The 15806-nt window shown below is 39.9% G+C and overlaps 1 protein-coding gene across 11 annotated transcripts in view; it reads left to right on the top strand.

The window, feature by feature from the left end:
- The window catches only part of LOC134356771 (protein bassoon-like), a 517214-nt gene that overhangs the window by 322860 nt on the left and 178548 nt on the right, over positions 1-15806 (top strand). For all 11 annotated transcript variants that reach the window (XM_063067881.1, XM_063067877.1, XM_063067876.1 and 8 more), the window contains 2 exons: positions 9239-9337; positions 11436-11491. In XM_063067881.1, the coding sequence (XP_062923951.1) occupies positions 9239-9337; positions 11436-11476 (140 nt within the window). In that variant the 3' untranslated portion in view covers positions 11477-11491. The remainder of the gene's footprint in view (positions 1-9238; positions 9338-11435; positions 11492-15806) is intronic.

Raw genomic sequence — 15806 nt, 5'->3', positions numbered from 1 at the left:
CTCCTTTCTGAAGTTAATGACCAGCTCTTTTTTAAGGAAAATGCTATTGTCATGATACCATATTTCCAAGCTCTCTGCTTCCTTCCTGTACTCCAACAGAAATGGCCCACTGTGCTGGTATGGCCTGCAAGCTTGCGGATGGAATTCGAGTAGAATGCCTCTACACAGTTGTGAGTACACAGGCGGTAGAATAGGAGGTTGAGGATGCAACCTTGTGGAGCACCAGTGTTTAGAATGATCGTAGCAGAGCTGTTGCTGTTTCTGGTCTCTTACTCAGGAATTCAAGGATCCACTTGCAGAGAGAAGTGTTAACTCCTAGGTCTCAAAGTTTGGTGATGAATTTGCTTGGAATGAAGACAGAGCTGTAGTCAATAAGCAACAGTCTAACATGGGTGTCTTTACTGGCCAGATGTTCCAGAGATGACTATAGAGCCAGCGAGATGGTGTCCTCTATAGACTTGATTCAGCAGTAGGTGAATTGCAGTGGGTCGAGATTGTCTGGGAAGCTTCAGTTAGTACATGCCATGACTGCCCTCTCAAAGCACTTCATAGTGGTGAATGTCAGAGCCACTGAGTGGTAGTCGTTAAGGCATGTTACCTTATCTTCCTTTGTATTAGGACGACAGTGGTCTTCTTAAAGCTGGTGGGAATGTCAGATTGAAGCGTCAAGGGGTTACAAATATCTGCATGTACTCCCACCAACAGGCCAAGAACACCATCTGGTCCAGATGCTTTCCGAATGTTCACTTTCCAGAAGACTGATCTTATATCTGCAATGGTGACTGTGGGTTTGGGTCTGTTAGAGACTGTCGGTCTTGGGTGATAACATGCCAATCCCCTTCTGTTTAAAATATCGGAATAGAATGCATTAAGCTCATTGGGAAGGGATGCTCTATTGGCGATGCTACACGATTTTGTTCTGTAACCCACAGTGGCATGTAAACCCTGCCACATCTGTCAACTGGTCTGGGACTTGATTTTGACTGGTATTGTCTCTTGGCATTTCTGAAAGCTTCATAGAAGTTGTATCTTGATTTCTTGTGAAGGTCTTGATCACCCGATTTGAATGCTACAGTCCTAGACTTCAGTAGGGTCTGGAGGTTCTGGTTCACATATGGGCTCTAGGTTGGGCCCACCTGGACTGTTCTCTTTTGTACACAGTCTTCAACACACTTGCTGATAAACTCCAGGACGGTGGTGACATACTCATCTAGGTTGGGATCTGAGTCTTTGAACATGGGTGCTTCTACTGACCCAAAGCAGTCACATAGAAGCTCATCTATTTCTTTGGACCAGCTTTGTGCAACTTCCTGTAATAGATTCTCTCATTTCAGCTTTTGTTTGTAGGCAGTGAGAAGGAACACAGTCTGCTGGTCTGAATTACCAAAGTGTGGCTGGAGGGTCAGCTGGGTGGGTGTCTTTGGTTATAGAGTAATGGCTAAGGGTCTTTGTGCCCCTGATGGGACAGGAGACATGTTGATGGTAATTTGGTAAAACACACTTGAAGTTTGCTTAGTTGAAGTCATCGTCTATGATGAAGAAGGCAGCAGGGTGTCCCATTTCAAGGCTGTTGATGACAGAGTATAGTTTATTAAGTGCGGACTTGTATCTGTCTGAGGTGGGATATAGCCTGCTCTCAGAATAACTGAAGTGAACATCCATGTTAGGTAGTGTGGGTGACACTTCACTGTTAGATATCTCAAGCTGGCTGAACAGGAGCTTGCCAGAACTGCCACGTCTGAGCACCGCAAAATGTTGATTAAGAAGAAAATTAACATTGGCAAATTTTTCAAAGTTAAGGCGCTTCCCTTAACTCAAAGGCATCTGGGAGATTAAAGCCTGATATGTGGTTGATCACAAACACGAGGAAATGTGTGTGTCGTTATACGTGATTGATGCTGCTTCTGCGTTCCTCATGGAGCTGCTGCAAAATGAAGGTCGTTATCCACTGTAGCTCCAAATGGACAGAATCCACACTGCGATTCCAAAGAGCAGGGAGATCTCTATGCAGTTATTGCATTGAAACAATTATCATACTATAAAAAGATGCTTGTGCTGTTAATTACACAATTTGGCTTTCCTTCAGAGGTTTAATGTGTAATTACTGTGGATATTCACGGAGAGCTGAAAATTGCCCAGTAGCTTTTGACAATCCGCAATTTACGGAGTTTCCTTTTGCTCGCAGCAAGTTGCAGTTTGATTATATAAATCACGTTGGTGTGACTTGTTCAGAAAGTTATTTATGCAACCACATTTTCACACAAGGAAGTTGAATCCAAAAGTTGGGGGAGGGCACATAGACTTCCAAATCGACTCCTTGTGATCCTCAGATATGTTTAGAAAGATGGGACATAATAGCAAATTGGATGAGAAATAAATGAGAAGAAGGGAAATATTAAGTAAGAGATGATGACAGATGATTAGGAAAAGCTAAAGCTGGTTTATTCCCATAGGTCTTGAGGAAGTGGTGCTAATTTTTTAAAAATATATTAGGCTAGTGGAAATAAGAAATATATATTTGTAAATGAGGGAACAGGCTAAAAGCTAGCTTAAAGAATTCATTGCCAGAAAATGTGGGCTAAAGATCTTTGATTAGAACTTCAGTTATATAATACTTCTTTTTGTCATAGGCACGGATAAGTATGCCTGAGTGGAACATGTTTGTTCCTTTTAGGTAAAAGCACACATTGCAGTTATTCGGCTGGATACCTAAGCTTGGTAAATTGCATGGTTCTTGTGACTCAATTTCCAAGTTTGAATCCTATAGTTTGACTCATTCCTCATGGTGTGCCAATTTTGAGCTGTGCCAGTTGAAATTCAATTACATTGTCCAAAGCATGTCTGTGAATTGGTAATTACAACCCAATCTAATTTTCATAGCTTTACTTGCCCTGCAGCAATATCATATAGAGAGAATATTTAAAAAATAAAGTGCTGTAAATGCTCAGCAAGTCAAGCAGCGTCTGTGGAGAGAAAAAATAGTGACTGTTTCGTGAATTGTATTCAGATTTCACAAGATCTGCAGTTTTTTATTTGCTTTTTGATTACCAAATTATCTAAATTGTGCAGCCTGTTGTAGAGAATCTAGAGTTTAACTGCACATTCTGAAATCTGTTTTCTTTGACCACAAAAACTTCTACTGAGCTCCACCACATTTCAGCACCTTAGAAATTACTTAGAATTGATCCTCAGCTTGTGGTTCCACTGGCTACACCTTTTGAATATGAGATTCAAACTAATGGTTGCAGATAGACCAAGCAAACTCAGGTATCCCAAGGAAATATTGAAGTTTGTAGTCCCTGTTCCCAAAGAATCAATAGGAACCCATCCTCTTCTCTTCATCGCTGCAAGCAGCAATATCTCCACAGGCAGTGGCTTTTACAAGGCCATCATCACATACTGTATGTTTATGACTTTCTGCAGAGATTTGCATACTTTTCAGAAATCAGAGCTCTTTGTGAATAAGAAGGGCTGTTCAAGTCCTGGTTAGTCATGAGGAGAGTTTTCTCAGTGAATGCTGGGTATTCAGAAACTTCACATTGCCTAATTCTTAGAGAGTCCATTTTACAAACCATTGTTCCAATGGCTTCATCTTGGAGGATAAAGACAATTGACTTCTTCACAAGCCTGTTGTTAGTAAATTGGTTTATTGTTACATGTAGAAGATGCAGTGAAAAACTTGTTTTGCACACCATCCATATACAGTAGATCAATTCAATTCAGAATCAGAATCAGGTTTATCATCACCGGCATGTGACATGAAATTTTTTAACTTAGCAGCAGCAGTTCAATGCAATACGTAATCTAGCAAAGAAAAAAAATTAAACAGGTAAATCAATTATGTATATTGAATAGATTTTTAAAAAAACATGCAAAAACAGAAATGTTGTATATTAAAAAAAAAGTGGGGTAGTGTCCAAAGATTCAATGTCCATTTAGTAATTGGATGGCAGAGGGGAAGAAGCTGTTCCTGAATTCCTGAGTGTGTGCCTTCAGGCTTCTGTACCTCCTACCTGATGGTAACAGTAAGAAAAGGGCATGCCCTGGGTGTTGGAGGTCCTTGATAATGGACGCTGCCTTTCTGAGACACTGCTCCCTAAAGATGTCCTGGGTACATTGTAGGCTAGTACTCAAGATGGAGCTGACGAGATTTACAACCTTCTGCTGCTTCTTTCAGTCCTGTGCAGTAGACCCTCCATACCAGACAGTGATGCAGTCTGTCAGAATGCTCTCTACGGTACAGCTATAGAAGTTTTTGAATGTATTTGTTGGTATGACAAATCTCTTCAAACTCCTAATAAAGTATAGCTGCTATCTTGCCTTCTTTTGTAACTACATTGATATGCTGGGACCGGATTAGAGAGATCTTGACACCCAGGAACTTGAAGCTGCTCACTCTCTCCACTTCTGATCCCTCTAGAAGGATTGGTATGTGTTCCTTAGTCTTACCCTTCCTGAAGTCCACAATCAGCTCTTCCATCTTGCTGATGTTGAGTGCCATGTTGTTGCTGTGGCACCACTCGATATACTAGTTGGCATATCTCACTCCTGTACGTATTTCAATGGTGCATTGAAGTAGTACCAAATAAAACAGTAACAGAACGGAAAATAAAGTGTAACAGTAAAGAAGAAAGTACAGTGCAGGTAGACAGTATGGTGCAAATTCACAACAAGGTGAATTGTGAGGTCAAGTCTGACTTGCCGTACTAGGAAAACGTTCAATTCTCATTCAGTGGTGTAGAAGCTTTCCTTGAGCCTGGAGGTACACCCTTTCAGGCTTTTGTATCCTCTGCCCAATGGGAGAGGGGAAAAAGAGAGGATGCCCGGTATGGGTAGTATCTTTCATTATGTTGGCTGCTTTACTGAGGATGTGAGAGGTGTAGACAGAGTCCATCGAGGGGAGGCTGGTTCCTGTGATGTGTTGAGCTGTGTCCACAACTCTCTGCAGTTTCTTGCAGTTGTAGTCCCCCTGGCCAGCCTCAGCGTCACTCGGCTCACTGTCGTCTAGGGAAACAGCCCTTAGCCCCGCCAAACTGGGTAATATTTTGTGTGGATGCTGTGTGATGTACTCCACCCCACCCAAATAACTGACAATACACCAGCTATGATTAAATGATTTACCGTTTATAGATATCACTGGAACTATATAATTAATAGAGAATAAAATATAAAAGGAAAATAAAAGGCGCCACACTTATCAAAGTTCAATCTCTTCGTGCACAAACAGTTGGAGCTCAGGACCCTCCTTCTTCACTCTGCAATCCCCTCGGAGCACCTCGACCTGCCGCCTGAGACCAACAACGGTGGTTGCCCAGACGCTCCACACGAGTCCGTCTCCATCTCCGTCTCCTCTCCTCGCTGAACACCCTGGACCTCGGACTCCTGCTCAGGGTCCAACCCCATTAGCGGACTCACAGCACCTGGTCCATCCTCTGTCTCTCTCTCTCCTGCCTTCCACCCAAAAACCCACACATACAATATCTTACAGACACACAGAAAGCATAACAACTACCCCAATTGGTTCATTCGTCCTCTTATCAATAGATAATCCAAAACAAACTACTAGCAGGAGAACTTTCTCAGCAGTTAACATAACAGAGAAGCCCTTTCAATTATAACATAACAAAGAATCTATTTTAATTAGACTACGCAGTGACAAAAAAAAAGAAACCCCTTACACAACCATGCGTAGAGTAGTTGCCATACTAAGGTGTGAGGCATCCAGACAGGATGATTTCTATAGTGCATCAGTAAAATTGCTGTGAGTTAAATAGACAGACCAAACTTGTTTAGCCTTCTGAGAAGTAGAGGCACTGGTGAGCTTCCTTGGCTGTAGCATCAACGTGATTGGACCAGGATAGGCCTTTGGTGATGTTCACTGCTAGGAACTTGAAATGCTGAACCCTCTTGACCTCAGCATTGTTGATGTGAGCTGTAATATGTGCTTTACACCCTTCCTGAGGCTATTGGCCAATTCTTTTGGTTTGTTGACATTGACAACATGTCACTATCTGGTCTCCAACTCATCATTATTTGATATATGGCCCACTACACTGGCATCACCTGCAAACTTATACGAAAAATCTATGCTCCACTTAAATCTGAGAGTTGCTACAATGAAAGTTATGGGATTTGCTTGAGAATGCCATCATTCTATTCAGTATGAAACTGTGCTGTCTGCACCAGTCTGGATGTACACTCCATAAAGATCTTCATAGATTGCCTGTGACATTCTCTACAATCCAGTCGATTGGAGAGTTCAGCTCTTCCCTGAGGGACCACAGGAGGAGATATGATCCAAGGATTAAGAGCATCAGGCAGAAGTGCCAGTGCATGAAAGTCATGTGATTCACTGAATGAGAAGAACCAAGTCACCTTGCATAATCAGAAACACATTTAGTTTTTCATAAGCATCTCATTGTACAGTTCCAATGCGAACACCAGTTTGAGGGGGAAACACAAAATGCTGCAGATGCTAGAAATCTGAAATAAAGTCAAGGTGATGATAAAACGTACAACTGGCCAAGCAGCAAGTATGGAGAGAGAAAGAATATTACCAATTTGGGCCAAAGATCTTTCATCAGAACTGTTTTCTTTCCACAGATGCTGCCTGAGCTGCTTCATATCTCCAGCACTTCTGATTTTATTCCTGTGTGGAACTAATTAGCCATGCACAGAACTGTAGTCATTTATTCTCATTGCAAAAGAGCCCAAGGCACGGTTTACTGACCCATTCCCTCTATTCATTTCTACTTCAGTGGATCTTACACACCCAGATGCTCCAAGGGCTAGGGGAACCTTATGGTCTCACGGAGATCCATGTTAAAGGTTGGAATGTGATGCGCTAGTAGTGCGGCCAAGCACCACATTCCAGCTGGATGCTTTGGGACCATAATATAGACTTGGTGCTAGCCAAAACTGATCGAAGAACCAAATATGCTAAGTAAGCTAATACAAGTTTAATGCGCAATGATGTTTTACCATCCCTGTAACAGAATTTATGAATTCTATTATCTTTTTTAAGAAAGGAACGATATTAACTGTATAATGAATTGAAATTGGTTCATTGCTGTGACAATGCATAAGTATTTAAAGCATCAGCTTATGAACTTCTAAAAATAGCTAATGACATTCTAATTTTGACTTGGAATAATATGGAGTATAAAAGTCACAAGAACATAGGAGCAGGAGTAGGCAACTTGACCCTTCAAGTCTGTTCCTACCGTTCAGTATGATCATGGCTAATCTATTCTGGCTTCATCTTCTGTTCTATCCAGTTTTCCATGGCCCTCAGTTCAACATTTTTTCAATACTTGAAATACTTCCAATAATCTAGTGTCTACAACTCTTTTGAGCAGAGAATTCTAGGCATTCAACAACCTCTATAAAAAGATATTTTTATGTAACTCAGTTTAATTTATCTTGTCCCTTACATTAACCCCTCATTTGAGACTCTTCCACTAGTGAAAATATCTCAACATCTACCCTATCATGCCCCCTCAGAATCATAGATGTCTCAGTAAGATCACGTCTCATGTTTCTAAATTCCCAAGAATATATACCCAACCTGTCTAGCCTCTCTTGAGAGGGAAGTCATCTCATCCCAGGAATTAACCTAATGAATCACTTCCGGAGTGCCTCCGAGCTTACTATATCCTTTTTTAGGATTGGGCACCAAAACTATGTGCAATATCTACAGGTGTGGCTTCACAGCTTTGATTGTACTCGATGGGCTGAAGGCCTGTTTCAGTGCTGTAGTATTCTCTGACTCTAATATGCCATTGGCACTCTTGCCACATTTGCCTGCTTTTTGTGATCCATGCAGTAAAAAAAACCCTAGTTTGTTCTGTACCTCCCATTTGCAGGCACTTTTCACTTTAATTGCTCCTACGGAAATGCATAACCTTACAATTTCCCACTTCAAAATTCCAGTTAACAAGCTTTTGTTCAATCTATCTACATTCAATTGCAGGGTCATAGCATCTTCATCACTGTATGCCCTTTCTCCAATTTTTCTGCAGTTGGCAAACCTGAATACCTTGCTGTTACTCCCCTCCTCCCAGGTGATTAAAATAAATAGCAAATAATTGAGAGCCCAGATTTAATTTCTGTGTAGTCCACAAGGTACAAGTACTCGTGAACTGTTTCAGTCCCATTGTAAGCCTCAGTATTATTTCTTCTCCATACTGCAGAAATTATATTGATATTACAAGGCAAAAAAGCTTGGAAAATAATGTTTTAATTGGAATAACACAGGATATAGAAGGAAGGATAGATGTATTCAGAATATAATTAAAGAATGAACAGAATAGGGTTTAGATGTAATTTTGCCAGCATAGAAGATTTTTGGTATTTGTGTTTCCTGTACTTTTGAGACATTATTGCTATCTGAAATCCTTTCAAATTATAGTACTGACTAAGTGGCATGTTCTTGACTTTTTTTTCCCCAAATTCCAATCCTAATAGTCATGAGATCCTGGAGACCATGATTTTCCCTGCTTCACTATTTTGGTTCCATAAACACTCATTTGTCCATTTCCTTAAGGTGTAATATCCTTCATGGAAATGGATTCCATTAACAATAGCTAAATCTTTACATCTTTCATCACTTCTTAATTCAGATGTTTAAAAAAGCTTTGCGTTTGTAACTTTGCTCTAATTCCTTCGCTTTGCAAATTTTGGAACTATTGTCAATATTGGAATGTCCATCTCCTTTACCATTTTAAGTAGAAAAGTGCCATGAATTCTATGTTGAAAACATCACTTTGCCATGTCTTTAAAATTACCCATAATTTCAGAGTTTTAAGGCCTAAGGTTAATGTTACATGACAATACAGTATTTCCAGATTAACTTTGCCTTATGTTTGACTCTTTAATGAGTGTACTGGTCATCCTGTCCGGGTTTACTCTGTAGAATTCCTGAAAGCAAATGGAAAGACAGGATGAAATACAGAACCATAAGGACTACATGAAATGTTTGACTTGTTCTGAGTCATGTGATCGTAGCTAGAGTTCAGAAAGGGTTGTCTTCAAACATTAGCAATGAGAAATATTCTTAACACTAATCTCTGTTGGAAATTGTATTTGTGGCCATGAACTGGTACTGAAAACAGGTTCAGGTGCAGCTAAAATCCTGTCACCAACTGAGCCATCTAATGCAAGGAAATAATTTATGGAAGAGTTGGAATTTGAAACAAATTGTAAATGTTTTGTTTCCTCTGTTTTGTTTTGACAACAGGTCAAAAAGCAGGTGAAGAGAAAGAAGGTGATATTGGAGCATTTGTTTCCAAAATGTTGCCTGGTGGGGCTGCTGAGCAGGCTGGGAAGCTGACCGAAGGTAAAAACACTGTTAAATATCATTGTAACGCTGTGTTCATCAAAGTTATGTGTCAAGTTTGTCAGAAAATCCTGTTACTTTCCATTACTTCCAAGTTATATCTCATCTGTTTTCAAATTTCCCTCTCCTTTCGAGCTATATGTACAGCATACAAAAGTTTTACTTCTAATGGTGATAACTGAGCAAGGAATCTGTATTTGAATGTATACCTGTAATATTACACTGGTTAAGAATTTAAGAAAATTATTATGGAAGAATCATGCATTTCTTTTTCTGGCATTAAAACCTATTAACAGCATCACACACAGAATGACGGAGGAACTCAGCAGGCCAGGCAGCATCTATGGAAAAAAAGTACAGTTGATGTTTTGGGCTGAGACCCTTCGGCAGGATAGTAGGTTTAGTGGAACCATCTGTAGTGTAAATCTGTTTTGGTTCCACCTCCTTACACTCCCTCTTAACAACAGTGATAGGGAATCATATACTTTATCTTGCCTAGTTATACCAGTGGAGCAATGGATTCTCATAATTATTCTGATTCCTGTAGACAATGAAGTAAAAATCCAGTAAAACTACCCAATCTTCATGTCTAGGCTACTCTTAGTGAATCCTTCTAAAGAGAACCCTCTATCCATGAATTTTATCTTCTGTAGTAACATTGATATGACATATTACTGATTTTATTTGGACCAATCCTTTATTTCCCTTGCTGGGTTGTAGCCTTATATATCTCTTATACATTGGATATGTTATTTTCCTTTCACATTATGTTGACTCTAAGTGCAAAGTTATCACTTTCTTACTAATGGATTCCATAATCTTTATCTGATTTATAGCCTGTATTTCCATTCTCTCTTTCTCTCTCTCTCTCTCTCTCTCCCCCCATCCCTCTCCCTCTCCCTCCCTCCCCCCCTCCTTTTTTGAACAGTGGTATTTCATCTGCTGTTTCCTATTCAGATTCATTTATTTATCACTTATACATCAAAACATACAGTGAAATATCCTTCTTTCTCCTTCTTTTTCAGTCCTGATGAAGGAAACATTGACTGTTTATTCATTTCCATAGATGGTCCTGACGTGCTAAGTTCCCACAGCATTTTGTATGTGTTGCTCTGGATTTCCAGCACCTAGAGAACCTCTTGTGTGTCTGCAGTGAAATGTGTTGTTTGCATTAACAACCAACACAACCTACGGATGTGCTGGGGGCAGCCTGCAAGTGTCGCCACACATTCCGGCCTCAACAGCGTGTTGACAATGTTCAACAGAGCAACATCAACAAAATAACCACAGCAAAACAAGCCCCTTTCCTCCCTCCCATCCATCTACCCACCCACATGCATAACAGACAGTGCTCCAAACCTAGGACAGAGCCCCTTGAGAACCTTAGGGGGTTTTGGAATGTGATCATCAGTGCATCCACTATTTCTGCAGCCACCTCTTTTATACCATTGTTTTACTTATTGGGAAAAAATAAATATGATCAAATTAATCTGTGAGGTCTGCAGAACCTTTATTCAGAAACCGATGACTATCATGGAATTGTGTCAAGCTTTTTCTCTGCTCTGTTTGCTTTGAATGGCAATTTTAATGGTACTTAAACCCAGTGTTTCAATGATTAGTGTTCACAATGTAGCTTGTTCTGAAAAATTTCAACGAAGTGTAGAGATCTTAGTTATTGACTCTCGAAATTAGACCTTGATCAGACATGCAACTTTTGCATGATTGGGTTCCTGACAGAACGATTTATTTGTGACTATAGGCCTGATTATAAAAATATGGATGTAACTATCATGCTGGAACATTAGAGTTTTGGGGGGTTTTGACATAACCGCTAATTTCTGTCACTTTTCAAATCATAAGTGCATTGTTTCATTTATTAATTGTTAATCATAATGCTCTTTCTTGTTATATCAAACCATACATGATCTGCTCTTTTGACTGAAGTTGCATAGTGGGTAATTATCTAACAGGAGCTGTCTGAAATGTTTAATTATTATGTTGGACTTCGTCCAATTTTAGACTTACTGTTTATCATTCAGCTTGGGTTACAGTTGAATGAGTAGAAAACTGACGATTGTATTTTTTCATCTTTGTGTAGGCATTGCTTCTTTTGGCCGTAAATTAACTTCATTTTGGTGATCGCACTGTTGTAAGGTATGTGGAAAGTGTCTTTTGCATCTGGTGAATGGCTAAGAGAAAATGTTTTGTCATTCTACACAGATATTTGTATGGTTTATGATTAATCTCAGCCTGTTATTTTCAACTATGCATATAGTATTCATATAAATCACTTTGATTTTCTTTTCTTCCTGATACCCTGAATGCAACGATTTCTACATAATAGGATTTACATGAGACTTTAATAGTCTTTTAGTACCTCTCATGAATCTGACTTGTATGATCTGGATTCAGGAAATCAATAGGATGATGGATCCTATTGCACGAGATATGGTCAGAGGAAGATGAGTTCAGAAAAATCTAAGGACGTAGTCAGGCATCTCGTAAGTGGGAAGAATTATGGAAGGTGAGTAACTGTCTGTTATGAGATGAGGAAGATAGCATAGTCAGATGACACAGAAGACCTTATATGTGAAAACAAATGATGACTTGCACCAGATGGCAAAAGCTCTCTCAGAATTAACAACAATTTCTGCATCAAAGACATGGAATCATTTCAGGCCAATGATTCATTCTACAAGCAGAGTGCAGAGTACGTTGCCAGATCGAGAGAGTTCACATCTGCAGCCATCACTGTGCAGCAAAGTACTGCTCCCACTAGTCAATATATTTGGATGTTGTATTTAGTTCATGAGGGAAAACCATGCGCTTCACCCTCATAAAAGGTACCAAATTTAAGAGATACGTAAATTAGTAATTCTTCCAAATTAAAACTTGTTTTCAGAACAAGACAATATAGAACAAACTGGGAGCAAAATTAACTAAGTAGATGATTAATACCTGAATATATGGTAAAGTAGTAGTACCATGAACTAAAGCCAAATCTGTGGAATAGATCTTACCATTACCTTAACTAGTGTCGTTATTTACAAAAGTTTAACTACAGACCCATTAAACCACTAAAGATTCATTGGTACCAAAAATAAATATAGAATCTTTTTAAAAGATGTAAAATTTTAATAGTTATTTTTCTTTAGAATGTTCTTGAATTGTTTCCTATAACTTGCCAGATCGGCTCTGTTGCAATTACAATGTCTTTAGTTGTATTCTAATCTTTCTCAACTTTTCTTGAAACATAATAGGAAGTTATTTGGCCCATTGAGTACCAATCCCAGAGAACTCCCATTAGCCCCATTCCACTACTTATTCTCTCAAGAATCCACTTGATTTTCCTATTACCCATGTATACAATGGGAAATTTACAGGAGTTAATTAACCTCATGCCCAACGTATCTTTGTGGTTGTTGGGGGGGGAGTGAAACTGCAGGACCTGGGGACCACAATGACATCACTAGAGATCAGGATTCAGTGATGTCATATGATCAGACCGGATCAATGGAACATTGAGCAGCAGCATTGCCCAAGGTGCTGCCTGGAGGTCTCCATTTTTGGTTTAGTATGCCTGATGTAACTACAATGGAAATATAGTGACTGACCTGTAAATCTGATGAATGCGTTATTTTTGATGTGAAATTTTTCAGGGAGGACATAACCTCGAGGCAGGTATTGGAGCGCAGAGGATGGGGTTTCTTCCAAGGCTAGGATTTTTCGCAGTCATGCTCTGGGTTTTAGAGTTTTGAGTGTTATTTTTTGCCTAGCACATATGAGAATAACTAATTCTCCTAGACTTTAATTCCAGAGTATAAAACCCAGCAGAGATCACCAGATTTTTCTGTTCTTGTTCAAGATGAAATTATATATTATTTTGACATCCATTTAAAATATTAAGTTTGAGATGTATGCCTATCCACTCATGGATTCAAAGTTCATGCAAATTTATTGTCAAAATACATATGCCACCATATACAACTCTGAGGTTCATTTTCTTGCAGGTACAATAAATCCAAGAATACAATAGAATCAAAGACTGCACCCAAAATGACAAACAACCAATGTTCAAAGGACATCAAAGTATGCATAAATAAAAGAGAAAAGTAATAAAAATAATAATAAAGAAATAAGTAATAAATCTCAAGAACATGAGGTGAAGAGTCCTTGAAACTGAGTTTATAGATTGTGGAAATAGTTCTGTGTTGGAGTAAGTGAAGTCGAATGAAGTTATCTCCTCTGGTTCAAGAACCTGATGGTTGAGCGGTAATAACTGTTGCTGAATCTGGTGGTGTGTGTCCTGAGGCTCCTGTACCTCTTTCTCGATGGCAGAAGGGAGAGGAGAGCATGGCCTGGGTTAAGGGGGCATTGATGATGGATGCTGCTTTCCTGCAACAGCACTCCATGTAGATGTGGGGAGTGCTTTACCCAAGATGGACTGGGGGTATCCACTTCATTTTGTAGGATTTTCTGTTCAATAACATTGGTATTTCCATATGGAGGCTGTGATGCAGCCAGTCACCTCCACCATACATCTATGGAAGTTTGTCAAAGATTTAGATGTCATGCTAAATCCTCACAAACTTCTAAGGAAGCAGAGATGCTGCTGTGCTTTCTTCATAATTGCATTTGTGTGCTGAGTTCAGGACAGATCCTCTGAAATGATAACACTGAGGAACTTAGGGTTGCTGACTCTCTCCACCTCTGATTCCTCAATGAGGTCTGGCTCATGGATCTCCATTTTTTCCTCCTGAAATCAATAATCAGCTCCTTGGTCTTGCTTACATTGAGTGACAGGTTGTTGGTGTGGCACCACTCAGACAGATTTTGAATCTCACTCCTATATGCTGATTCGTCACCTCCTTTGATTGCACCAATGACAGTGGTGCCTTCACCAAAATTAAATATGGCATTGAAACTGTGCTTAGCCACACAGTCATAAGTGTAAAGTGAGTAGAGCAGGGGGCTAAGCATACAGCCTTATGGTGCACCTGTACTGATGGAGATTGTGGAGGAGGTGTTGCTAATCTGAACTGACGGTTCTGCAAGTTGGGAAATTGACGATCCAATTGCACAAGGAATTATTGAGGCCAAGATCGTGAAGCTTCCTCATTAATTTTGGGGAGGCAGGGTAGTATTCAATGTCGAGCTCTAGTCAATAAAGAGAATCCTGATGTATGGATCTTTGCTGTCCAGATGTTTCAGGTTTGAGTGAGGAGCCTATGAAGTGACATCTGCTGTGTAAGTGTCAATAGGCAAATCATAGCAGATCCAAGTCACTTCTCAGGCAGGAATTGATATGTTTTATCACCAGCTTCTCAAAGTACTTCATCACAGTAGATATAAGCACGATTGGATGATCGTCAATGAGGCAGGTTGGCATGTTCTTCTTAGGTGTGAGTATAATTGAAGCCATTGAGAACCTCAGACTGCTGATGCAGGTTAAAGATATCGGTGAACACTCCAGCCAGTTGATCAGCACAGGTATTTAGTACTCACCCTCATGCCCCATCTGGGCTGGATGCTTTTTGTGGGTTCACCATCCTGAAGGATGCTTTCACATCAGCCACAGAGATTGAAATCACAGTGTCATCGGGGGCTCTGGGTGTCCATGCTGCTATGGTCAAAGTGAGCAAAGAAGGGATTGAGATCATTAGGGAGCAAAGTCTTGTTGTCCCTTATGTCAATTGGTTTCCCATTGTAAGAGGTAATAGTGTTCAAGCCCTGCAACAGCTATTCAGCATCTTTCAGTGATTCAAATTTGGTCTGGAATTGCCACTTCATACGTGAGATGTCTTGCTGGAGACCATACTTGGAGCTCTTGTATTCTACCGATTTGGCCCTCAGCAGATTGTGGATCTCATGGTTCATCCAGTGCTTCTGATAAGGGAAAACTTTGAATGATTTTGTGGGGACACACTTGTCTATGACTGTTTTTATGAAGTCTGTAACAACCGTGGTGTATTCATTCAGATCTTCTGATAAGTTCCTTGAACAAGGCCTATTCTACTGACTCAAAGCAATCCTATAGCTGCTCCTCTACCTCCCAAAACCACGTCTTTATCGTCCTTATGTTTGGGGCCTTGCTCTTTAGCCTGTATGTAGGTAGGAGAAGGATAGCCAAGTGATCAGATTTCCTGAAATATAGTCTAGGCGGAGAATGGTAGGCATTCCATATTATAGCATAGCGGTGGTCAAGTGTGTTGGGACCCCTGGTGCTGCACATTATATGCTGATGATAATTAGGCAGAGATTTCTTCAAAGAAGCCTGATTGAAGTCCCTGACTATGAATTGAAATTCATTAGGGCAGGGGTGGCCAACCTTTTACATTCCATGCGTCAATTTTTTCATGCACGAGTTCAGATGCACCATGCAACTCTTGTACCCCCATTCAATTCTGGTAAAAATATGTTAATATAGACATATTTAGCATTTTTACATGATATATTGATTTAATATAAA

This window comes from Mobula hypostoma, chromosome 15 (assembly GCF_963921235.1).
Source record: "Mobula hypostoma chromosome 15, sMobHyp1.1, whole genome shotgun sequence".
NCBI lineage: Eukaryota > Metazoa > Chordata > Chondrichthyes > Myliobatiformes > Myliobatidae > Mobula > Mobula hypostoma.
Note: the sequence above shows the minus strand (reverse complement) of the source record. Positions and strands in the feature narration are given on the sequence as shown.